This window comes from Barbus barbus, assembly GCF_936440315.1.
Source record: "Barbus barbus genome assembly, chromosome: 40".
In the NCBI taxonomy this organism is placed as follows: domain Eukaryota; kingdom Metazoa; phylum Chordata; class Actinopteri; order Cypriniformes; family Cyprinidae; genus Barbus; species Barbus barbus.
The window spans coordinates 1,721,309-1,733,497 of NC_136718.1; the positions used below are offsets into that span (position 1 = coordinate 1,721,309).

At 37.9% G+C, this 12,189-nt stretch overlaps 1 protein-coding gene across 1 annotated transcript in view; it reads right to left on the bottom strand.

Moving 5' to 3' along the window:
- Positions 1–12,189, bottom strand: part of LOC306859436 (nuclear pore membrane glycoprotein 210-like) — a 50,633-nt gene that overhangs the window by 24,537 nt on the left and 13,907 nt on the right. Inside the window, exons 16-20 of the mRNA XM_079400454.1 lie at positions 10,696–10,869; positions 10,425–10,617; positions 8,464–8,570; positions 2,667–2,771; positions 2,477–2,578 (exon numbers count right to left, since the gene is read on the bottom strand). Of these exons, the coding sequence (XP_079256580.1) occupies positions 2,477–2,578; positions 2,667–2,771; positions 8,464–8,570; positions 10,425–10,617; positions 10,696–10,869 (681 nt within the window). The remainder of the gene's footprint in view (positions 1–2,476; positions 2,579–2,666; positions 2,772–8,463; positions 8,571–10,424; positions 10,618–10,695; positions 10,870–12,189) is intronic.

The window sequence follows — 12,189 nt, forward strand, 5'->3', positions numbered from 1 at the left end:
ACGCCCTGATCCAGCTTGCGTTTCCACCACCAACAGTACCCTTACTTCATAGGTGTGGTGTATGCCGGAAAGTAGCGATTGACGGTAAAGCATGACAATAAGCACAACTCTGCCTCTTATGTCATTTTTAATGAACAATAATAGCCATTATAAAAGTATAAGTACAAAGTATAAGAGGATTATATAAGAAGAAATAAAGACAAAAGCAAACAATTCAGTCAAGCGTATGCTACAATGTCAGCGCTGTACTACAGTAAAGTTCAAAATAAATATATAAAGTTAAACATAACTTTGTGCTCAGCCAAAACGATATGACCAGGAACAAATACATTTACATTTATGCATTTAGCAGACTCTTTTCTCCAAAGCAACTTACATTGCATTCAAGTTACATCTTTTACAGTTTTATCAGCTCTTGCTTTCCCTGGGAATCGAACCCATGATCTTGGCGTTGCTAGCGCCATGCTCTACTATTTGAGCTACAGGAAAGGAACAAATAATAGATTCATGAGACCACGAATGCCTGTTAGATATACCCAAAACGAATTGTATCTCATGTTTAATCACTACAGAGACATCAGAGCCAGTGGCAAATGTCGTAAGGACTAGCCGAGCTAATGCTGCTCGAGGCGGATACATGAGCCCTGAGCGTCCGGTGATCGCCTGGAGCTCTGAAATCGCCATAGCAAATTTCATAGCAAAATCTTTATAAATAAACAGATTTGAGTTTTAAACAACTACATTCTTGCCTGAAAAACTGTTAAAACTACATTTCATGACAGAATAACAGTAATATTTTAAAAATTATGCAGGTTTTTGGGCAATGATGTTTCACAAGTCCACAAGAACACATATTGAGAAATGGCTATTGTCTGTGTGAAAATATAAAATAAAATACACTTTGCGTTTGAGCACTCTGATGTAAATAAGCTGAACACTCATGGACAACAGAGCGGAACGAGTGAAGGAGAAGTTTTATCCTCTTGTATCACGCAAAAGTGACGATTCTAGTCAACCAATCAACATTCTGCAGTGAGTTTAGCTCCACCCTTTTGGTACCCTTTGCTGTGCTAGGTACCCCAAAGCAAGGGTACCAAAAACGTGGTACGGTACGGTACGGTACGGTTCATTACCGCTCCGTGGAAACGAGCCATAACAGAAGTCAACTCAAGTCATTGAAAGTAACAGTAAGTGTCATTTTTTTTTCATAGTCATTTTAATACACAAATATCACAGACAGCAGTCACCAGCCTGGAAATACCAGAAACTATGCATGGATTTTGTGAAATATTTTGTTGAAGTAATGCTCCAGGTTCATGCTCTAGGAAAAAAAAAAAAACTAGTGTAACAGACATGTCAGCGTAAAGTGTCTGTAAATTTGATATCATAAAGGTTTTAAGAATAAGCGAATAAAGAATACTATACTTAAATGTGAACAATGTAATGTTTTTGGACACCTAAAATTGAATATTTATTGCAATTAAATGAAAATGTATTATAGTTTAAATTGATATTAAAAGCAAATAGTTAACTTAAGAGTGCTTTTTCCCCATGTAATTTCATAACTACTTCCATCGTCTTTGAAATATGATTAAATGTTCTGCCAATTGTACTGAACAAACATTTACGCTAAATCAAAATAATGCCATTTCTAACAAGACTTGTATGTCATGTATTTAAACAGTTAAAATAACACATTTGTAATGAAGTTGTAATTCACTTCAAATATATTCAACTTAACACAGAACAACACAATTAAATCATAAATATTAAAAGTTAAAAGATTAAAAGTAATTAAATCTGCTTTAGTATGTTAGACAACACATCAAAACAACAACTTTTTAAAAAGCATAAAACATTCTTAAAACAATGATAGAAAAATAAGTTAAAGCACAACTTCATTTGAGAATTACAAAAATAACATTTTTAAAATGTACTTTGTAACATTTCTACAATTTTTAAAAGTAGACTGATGTTTTTTCGTTAATATTTTAATTGCATGTAGTTTTTTTTTTTTTAAATATAGTTCATTATTATTATTATAGTTAATTCACTATATTTAAAGAAGGACACAGAATAGGATTGTTTGCATAAATAAAAATCCAACAAACTCAATACAACTATTCGTTTTGTTAAGTCTAATTTTACGAACCAATTTTAACTTTTGCAGTGGTTGCTTTCTGGCATTTTATTCACTTGATTTTCATTGTGGTTTTCACAAAACGACACACTGAGATTGATTTCTGATTGATTTCTCAAGTCTACTGTATTCTAGAGCAGAGATGTACAGGCCTTCCACACTTGTTTAATGAGAATAGATTGAATATTTACAGGTTTATTATACCCTAAACCCCAGGCAACACCTAAAATATGGTTAAAATTTGTACCACACCACTGGACAAAATTTGCTATTTCAGATTTTCTTCCTCATGCTATGCAGAGTGAGCTTATCTATTACTTTCATCTTAAATGTTACCTGAGCGATTCCCTGGGACTCCTGGAACGTGATGTCTGCGATTCCGCCGACGCTCGCATTGACGTAGAAATACCCCGAGCCCTGCTGCAGAATCAGATCAGCCTGCAGAGGAGAAAACACAGCAGCAGGTGTCACACGCCAGACAATCTCTCCCAGACGATCCAGAGCAATCAGGCACGTATGCGCTTACCGTCACATCGGGATGGTTGTATATGGTGATGGTGTCAGGGGTCACCTTCACGTCCTCTACTAACAGCAGGTCAAGCGTGGCAGAGACGGGGCTCAGAGGATCAAACTACACACACGTGAACATAACACACATCAGTCAGAGCTCAACTTCAGACAGAAGTTCAATAATGACTGAATATTAGGGATGCAACGATATCAATCTCACGATACAATATTTATTGCAATGTTTAAAAAAAAAGTCAAAGAATTGGGGAAAAAAATGAAAACATTGTATATTTTAAAAGGTAAATTATTCTATCTAATGCACTTTGAGAATTCCAAATAAAGAGCTCAAACCCATGTTCTTAACTAAGAAAACTTAAGTCAGAAAAAAAGTCACTTGTATCAACCCTCTTTTTATTTGTGATACACGGTCTCAGTCTAAATTATATTCACACTGGTGTTTTAGGAGGCCAGACAAATTAGAATAGAATAATAACAATTTTATATTATTCCTATGACAATAATAGCCATATATTGTAAAACAATTGCACTAAAATAAATGAAAATGTATATTTCATAGCTATATTATTCTTGCTTTACACTAGAGTAGGGAAATTGCAATACTTCTTTCCAAATTTCTACACTTGAAAGAGATGGACTGCATTTAAACTGCTAGCTGTCAGCAATTCATACTGCACTTTAAGCTTTTATTTTGATGGAAACGGCAGTAGAGCTTTTATTTAGAAGGAAAACTCAAGTTTCAGTGAAAACTTACAAAAAGCTTACAAAAACGCACCTTTAAAGACCTTTGTGTGTTAGAATAAGAAATTTAAATATATTATAAAAACTACATTTTTTGCCTGGAATGTCTATCGTTTTATATAACGTCATGTGACCAAGATAATATTGAGACGGTTTTGCTACCGCAATACCAAGATATTGATAATTGTTACATCCCTACTGAATATGTACAAATAAGAGGAATTATCCTCTTAATTATTGTTAACTTGGCATCATGCTAATACGACTAGGATAGGAATAACATTATATATGTGGCACTAATGTTTTCGCATAAAAAGGAGTTGCTGCCCATGAAGAGCCTTTCAAATGAACTTAGGCTCAGTTAGAAAGTAGCTGGCAAGGTATTTTTGAGGTATCACCATTTCAGCTTCCTGTGTGGGTTAGTTTTGTTGTTGGCAACAGTAACTGTAGTGATGGTGTGGGCTGATGTGTGTGGTTAGAGAGCATCGTTCTGCTGAGGAAATGAAACTTCTTGTTTTCCAAAAACAGCGGGTTAGCCACTCCCTGAGCCTCAGGCAGCTTTCACGTTCGGTTCGATGCTTTATCTAAACCAAAGACTCATTGTAGTAGACAAACAAACAAGTCAACTTCATGTTATTGGTTGCTGGCTGACTATTCTAGAGTCGTAATAAAGAATCAACTCCTAAAGAGTCAATTCTGGAACAGGAGGTGACTCCCATTGTTCACCCTGCTGCAGTGTTCATTTGTTCACTCATTCAGTACTATATAATTTAAATAGTGCACCATATCAGTTCAATAGTGCGATAGATCAGTTTAATAGTGCACTATATCAGTTTAATAGTGCACAAGATCAGTTCAATAGCGCACCAGATAAGTTCAATAGCACACCATATCAGTTCAATAGTGCACCAGATCAGTTCAATAGCACACCATATCAGTTCAATAGTGCACTAGATCAGTTTAATAGTGCATAAGATCAGTTTAATAGTGCATAAGATCAGTTCAATAGTGCACTAGATCAGTTCAATAGTGCACAAAATCAGTTCAATAGTGCACAAAATCAGTTCAATAGTGCACCAGATCAGTTCAATAGCACACAAGATCAGTTCAATAGCGCACAAGATCAGTTCAATGGTGAATTAGATCAGTTCAATAGTGCATCATATCAGTCAAGTCACTATTATTTGTATAACGCTTTTAACAATGCAAATTCTGTCAAAGTAGCTTTACATCAGCTTGATATAAAGGTGGGTGGCTTTATATCAGCTTTACAGTATTTCAATGGTGAATTAGATCAGTTCAATAGCGCACAAGATCAGTTCAATGCACCAGATCAGTGCAATAGCGCACCAGATCAGTTCAATAGCACACCATATCAGTTCAATAGTGCACTAGATCAGTTTAATAGTGCATAAGATCAGTTCAATAGTGCACTAGATCAGTTCAATAGTGCACAAAATCAGTTCAATAGTGCACAAAATCAGTTCAATAGTGCACCAGATCAGTTCAATAGCGCAACATATCAGTTCAATAGTGCACCAGATCAGTTCAATGGTGAATTAGATCAGTTCAATAGTGCATCATATCAGTCAAGTCACTATTATTTGTATAACGCTTTTAACAATGCAAATTCTGTCAAAGTAGCTTTACATCAGCTTGATATAAAGGTGGGTGGCTTTATATCAGCTTTACAGTATTTCAATGGTGAATTAGATCAGTTCAATAGCGCACAAGATCAGTTCAATGCACCAGATCAGTGCAATAGCGCACCAGATCAGTTCAATAGCGCATCAGTTCAATAGCGCACCATATCAGTTCAATAGCGCATCAGTTCAATAGCGCACCAGATAAGTGCAATAGCGCACCAGATCAGTTCAATAGCGCACCAGATCAGTTCAATAGCGAATTAGATCAGTTCAATAGGGCACCAGATCAGTTCAATAGCGCACCAGATAAGTTCAATAGTGAATTAGATCAGTTCAACAGTGCACCATATCAGTTAAAAAGCGCACCAGATCAGTTCAATAGCGCACCGGATCAGTTCAATGGTGAATTAGATCAGTTCAATAGCGCACAAGATCAGTTCAATGCACCAGATCAGTGCAATAGTGCACCAGATCGGTTCAATAGCGCATCAGTTCAATAGCGCATTAGTTCAATAGCGCACCAGATCAGTGCAATAGCGCACCAGATCAGTGCAATAGCGCACCAGATCAGTTCAATAGCGCATCAGTTCAATAGCGCACCAGATCAGTTCAATAGCGCATCAGTTCAATAGCGCACCATATCAGTGCAATAGCGCACCAGATCAGTTCAATAGAGAATTGGACCAGTGCAATAGCGCGCAAGATCAGTTCAATAGTGCGCCATATCAGTTCAATACCGCACCAGATCAGTTCAATAGCGCACCAGATCAGTTCAATAGCGCACCATATCAGTTCAACAGTGAATTAGATCAGTTCAATAGCGCACCAGATCAGTGCAATAGCGCACCAGATCAGTGCAACAGCGCACCAGATCAGTTCAATAGTGAATTAGATCAGTTCAACAGCGCACCATATCAGTTCAATAGCGCACCAGATCAGTTCAATAGCGCACCAGATCAGTTCAATAGCGCACCAGATAAGTTCAATAGAGAATTGAATCAGTTCAATAGCGCACCAGATCAGTTCAATAGCACACCAGATCAGTTCAACAGCACACCAGATCAGTTTAATAGCGCACCATATTAGTTCAATAGCGCACCAGATAAGTTCAATAGTGAATTAGATCAGTTCAATAGCACACCAGATCAGTGCAATAGCGCACCAGATCAGTTCAATAGCGCACCAGATCAGTTCAATGGTGAATTAGAGCAGTTCAATAGCGCACAAGATCAGTTCAATGCACCAGATCAGTTCAATAGTGAATTAGATCAGTTCAATAGCGCACCAGATCAGTGCAATAGCACACCATATCAGTTCAATAGTTCACCAGATCAGTGCACTAGCGCACCAGATCAGTTCAATAGTGCACCATATTCAATATCAATGATATTGATCAAGTTTCAATGATCAAGTTCAATAGTGAAGTAGATCAGCCATGAGTGAACGAATTTTAACACTCAAGTACTACTCCATGCACCAAAGACTTTGTAATTGTACATTGTAATTATACAGGTCCTTCTCAAAAAATTAGCATATTGTGATAAAGTTCATTATTTTCTGTAATGTACTGATAAACATTAGACTTTCATATATTTTAGATTCATTACAACACAACTGAAGTAGTTGAAGCCTTTTATTGTTTTAATATTGATGATTTTGGCATACAGCTCATGAAAACCCAAAATTCCTATCTCAAAAAATTAGCATATCATGAAAAGGTTCTCTAAACGAGCTATTAACCTAATCATCTGAATCAACTAATTAACTCTAAACACCTGCAAAAGATTCCTGAGGCTTTTAAAAACTCCCAGCCTGCTTCATTACTCAAAACCGCAATCATGGGTAAGACTGCTGACCTGACTGGTGTCCAGAAGGCCATCATTGACACCCTCAAGCAAGAGGGTAAGACACAGAAAGAAATTTCTGAACGAGTAGGCTGTTCCCAAAGTGCTGTATCAAGGCACCTCAGTGGGAAGTCTGTGGGAAGGAAAAAGTGTGGCAGAAAACGCAGCACAACGAGAAGAGGTGACCGGACCCTGAGGAAGATTGTGGAGAAGGACCGATTCCAGACCTTGGGGGACCTGCGGAAGCAGTGGACTGAGTCTGGAGTAGAAACATCCAGAGCCACCGTGTACAGGCGTGTGCAGGAAATGGGCTACAGGTGCCGCATTCCCCAGGTCAAGCCACTTTTGAACCAGAAACAGCGGCAGAAGCGCCTGACCTGGGCTACAGAGAAGCAGCACTGGACTGTTGCTCAGTGGTCCAAAGTACTTTTTTCAGATGAACGCAAATTTTGCATGTCATTCGGAAATCAAGGTGCCAGAGTCTGGAGGAAGACTGGGGAGAGGGAAATGCCAAAATGCCTGAAGTCCAGTGTCAAGTACCCACAGTCAGTGATGCTGGTGTTGGTCCACTGTGTTTTATCAAGGGCAGGGTCAATGCAGCTAGCTATCAGGAGATTTTGGAGCACTTCATGCTTCCATCTGCTGAAAAGCTTTATGGAGATGAAGATTTCATTTTTCAGCACGACCTGGCACCTGCTCACAGTGCCAAAACCACTGGTAAATGGTTTACTGACCATGGTATTACTGTGCTCAATTGGCCTGCCAACTCTACTGACCTGAACCCCATAGAGAATCTGTGGGATATTGTGAAGAGAAAGTTGAGAGACGCAAGACCCAACACTCTGGATGAGCTTAAGGCCGCTATCGAAGCATCCTGGGCCTATCGAAGTGTCACAGGCTGATTGCCTCCATGCCACGCCGCATTGAAGCAGTCATTTCTGCAAAAGGATTCCCGACCAAGTATTGAGTGCATAAATGAACATAATGGCCATTCTTTTATTGGTCGGATGAAATATGCTAATTTTTTGAGATAGGAATTTTGGGTTTTCATGAGCTGTATGCCAAAATCATCAATATTAAAACAATAAAAGGCTTCAACTACTTCAGTTGTGTTGTAATGAATCTAAAATATATGAAAGTCTAATGTTTATCAGTACATTACAGAAAATAATGAACTTTATCACAATATGCTAATTTTTTGAGAAGGACCTGTACATACCTCAATGTCATATCAACATAAATATTTTGGTTTGCCATGTTTATCCTAATTTTAAAAAAAATCTGCCAACATCAATAAACACATTAGTAAGTGTACACTATTGAAGCTTTTTGCGTCTAAGAAAAGAGATGACAATGGACAATAAATCACATCTAACTCTAAAATAACATCTGACCAACTTGTTTGCTTTTGACAGAATGTAACACCCATTCCATTTTACTGATGACTTGGTGGGGGTTTGAAAATTGATTTCATAAAAAAAAAAAATCTGATTTTGAGTCTGCACTATACTATTGTGGAAAAAATGTGATAGAGCATTGCATGGGATACTACAGATGAACTCACTCCACTCAGAACGGCTGCTGCCTCTAGATGGGACGTCTGATAGCCGACTGCGGACACAGTGATGGCTGCCAAGCCGGATTCACGATGGACAAGAACCGTCTGATGACCTGTGGAAAACATCACATACATACATACATACATACATATGAGCATTAGGGCTGAGCGGTGAAATGTGTAAACTGGTAGAATATGCGGTGTAATTAAATTTAATAATTAAAAGAACTTCAGACACAGTGGTTATGTATATAGGCATCGACAGAGTCATGTGACCATTTATAATTTATGCTTGCAATTAGTGCAGCAGGAGGTTAGATTTCACATGAAGAGAGTGAGAGTGCTGCAGGTTTCCAAGCAAAAAGCAAAAGTGCCTGTTTGCCGATTTTCTGATATTAAAAGACCACTTCTTAAACTAGAGAAGGTGAATATGATGGTTTTCTTTGGCAAAATTTTTTTTTAAATTAAATAAAAACATGCAAGCACTGTCACCACAGCCAGTTTAGTTTCAATTTTCTTTTTAAAAAGCCTGTTGATTTTTGCTATTTACCTGACGTTACACTACATTGTGGGAGACTTTTATTTTTATTTTTTTATTTGTTTCCAGGTATTTGCTAAACTTTCTGTAATTTATTAGTAACTATTTAATACAGCATGTGGTGTATGCCATGCCTCGTCTTATTCTTTTTTATTAATAAAAGTTATATAAGCTACAGTGGTTTGTCATTGTACTGTTTTATTTAGGTTTGTGCTGATAGACGATAGTATCTTGTATCGACGTTAGTCAGAGATATCCTCTGTGGCTGATGCCTTTGACGATAGCAAGACGATTATTAATATTATTATCAGGCTAGTAATACTATTTAATTAAAATTAGGGCTTAATTGTTCCATCATATTTCTTTTTCAGAGTTTTTACAGTGTTGCGCGTTATAACCAAGTCACATACAGTGAAATGCCTTTAACTGAAAATTGAGTGTTTAATCTTATTATTATACATTACTGACACTCTATCCTCCAATCTGATACTGTTAATTGCTTTGACACAATCTGTATTGTTAAAAGCACTATATAAATAAAGGTGACTTGACTTACGATAATGTTTTTGAACACAGTGGCCAATCAGAGGCGTTCAGATGAGTCGTTGTTCTATACGCGCTTGTTAACTGAACTCTGCTCTTTTGCAAATTTTCTCATCATAAACAACAAAGTGCAGATGTACGTGTAAGTATAAGAGATTTATTCATCATACAGTGCAGAGCTTCACTGATTATAACAGGAGTGTTTTGTGAAGTGCATAAACTCGTAATAGACTGAAGTCAGTGATGATGTTCTTTGGTGATTTAAATGTTCTTTGCTCGTTTTCTGTAGCTGATGTTTTGCTGATGCCTTATGAATAGTACCTTATAATTCTATTAAATTGTTATCATTTTAAATGCATATTAAAAACATTAGGCTGCTTTTAGCCTTACCCTGGAGTTGGTTCACTCTCCGGCTATGAAACCAAGTAAATAATTAAATAAATTAGCACGAAATAATACAAGTATCGGTGATCTTACATGCTGACGATATGACAATTGAGTAAATCGCCCAACACTAGTTGTATTGTTGTGCTTTTCATTAAGAATAATAATAAATCAATCTTTCAAGCATTTGTTTTAGTCTTAGAAAGTGAAAGGAGTAAAAATGTAAGCGTAACAGACAATTATCTTTTTCTTGTAAAACGTGACACCAAGACCAAAAAATTCGAGAATGAAAGCGAAAGCGTCCAAACCGCTTACCGGTAATACCGGTTTTGGCACAAGTTTAAAATTTTCTCACCGTGACATCCCTAATTGTGATATATGCTCTTGTGCAATCTACTGTTTAATTTCTAAAAGCAGTATGATTTTTTTTCATTCCATCTATTCCTAATACATACTTTGATTACTTCAGACCATTGAGAATGATGAAATACGTGTGAGGTACCGTGGAGTTTTTTCTGTTTGTTGTCGTCCTCCTGTACGTGTAGCTGCATGGGCATGGTTGGTTCGATGCTCGCCAGGGAAACTTTGGAGGACTCCCAGATCATACTCAAAGAGCTGAAGTTATCAAACTTCCTGCCCTGCTGGTCAAAGGCTGCCACATCCAGCTCTGGGTTGTGATAATTGGAAACTGGCACCTACAGAACAAGCACAAATGCTCCTGAACTTCCTGTCATAATAAGACTACATCTATGTCTGAGAGTTTGAGCGCTCACCACTTGTTTGTTCTGCTGCAGCAGAGGGCAGGACACATCCAGCTGAGGGTTCAGGTATATGGGCGTCAGTGTGAGACGTGACGGAGGCGCGCACACAAACCTCACCACAGCCGGCTCCACAGCAGGGAAGGGGTTCGTCACAGTGGGCTGGTTTCCAACCGTCACTGCTAAGACCTGCAAAGTCACAATTATTTGAGTATTTCAAGCATATCAGTCAACATTTCTAGAAGATAGTAATGTTAATTTTGTTAACGAAAACTATGATGAAATTTTTCACTGACAAGCTTTTTTCCATGACTAAAACGAGACGATGACGAGATGACAACAAGGTCAATAAACGATAACGGTGACTATATCAACATACAATATCGTTGACGATGAAAGATGAGACTAAAAAGTATTCAAAAAATGAAAACTTCACCAAAATCTATTTTTATTTTCGTCAAAAAAGGATACAATATATTATTCCACACAGTTGTTTTAATAGAGAAACATTATTGCAATTTGGGGTTATTGGATTTAGCCTACTATTAGGACTTTTTAGTTTTTTACCAGTTTTCATAATGCAGACAGAGATAGTGCAGAAGTCTTATTAATATACATATAGAAGTTATTAATATACAGTCATGGCCAGGGGGAAGTCGTGGCCTATTGGTTAGAGAGTCGGACTCGTAATCCAAAGGTTGCAGGTTCGAGTCTCGGGCCGGCAGGGATTGTAGGTGGGGGGAGTGAATGTCCAGCGCTCTCTCCACCCTCAATACCACGACTGAGGTGCCCTTGAGCAAGACACCAAACCCCCAACTGCTCCCCGGGCGCCGCAGCATAAATGCTGCCCACTGCTCCGGGTGTGTGTGTTCACTGCTGTGTGTGTGTGTTCACTGTGTGTGTGTGTGTTCACTGCTGTGTGTATGTGTTCACGGTGTGTGTGTGTTCACTGCTGTGTGTGTGTGTGTGTGTGTGTGTGTGTGTTCACTGCTGTGTGTGTGCACGTTGGATGGGTTAAATGCAGAGCACGAATTCCGAGTATGGGTCACCATACTTGGCAGTATGTCACTTCACTTCACTTAAAATATCAGCACCCTTGTAATTCTTTCAGAACACGCAACACTTCTCTTAGAAAATTGTTCCAATTGCAAATGTTTTGGTATCCATGTGCTTATTGTTTTTGTTTGCACTGCAACAACACAAAAAAACAGAAGAAAAGTCAAACTTGATAAAATTTCACACAGAACACAAAAATGGACTGGACAAAACTATTGGCTCCTTGTCAAAATTGCTTTTCAAGTAACAGGTGTGGGCAATATAGTAATCACACTTGCAACCAGTTAAAATGGAGAAAAGTTGACTCAACCTTTGTGTTGTGTGTCACACTGAGCAAGGAGAAAAGAAAGAAGTGTAAAGAGTTGTCTGTGGATTTGAGAGAAAAACATTGTGGAAAAACATGGACAATCTCAAGGCTACAAGTCCATCTCCAGAGATCTTAATGTTCCTGTG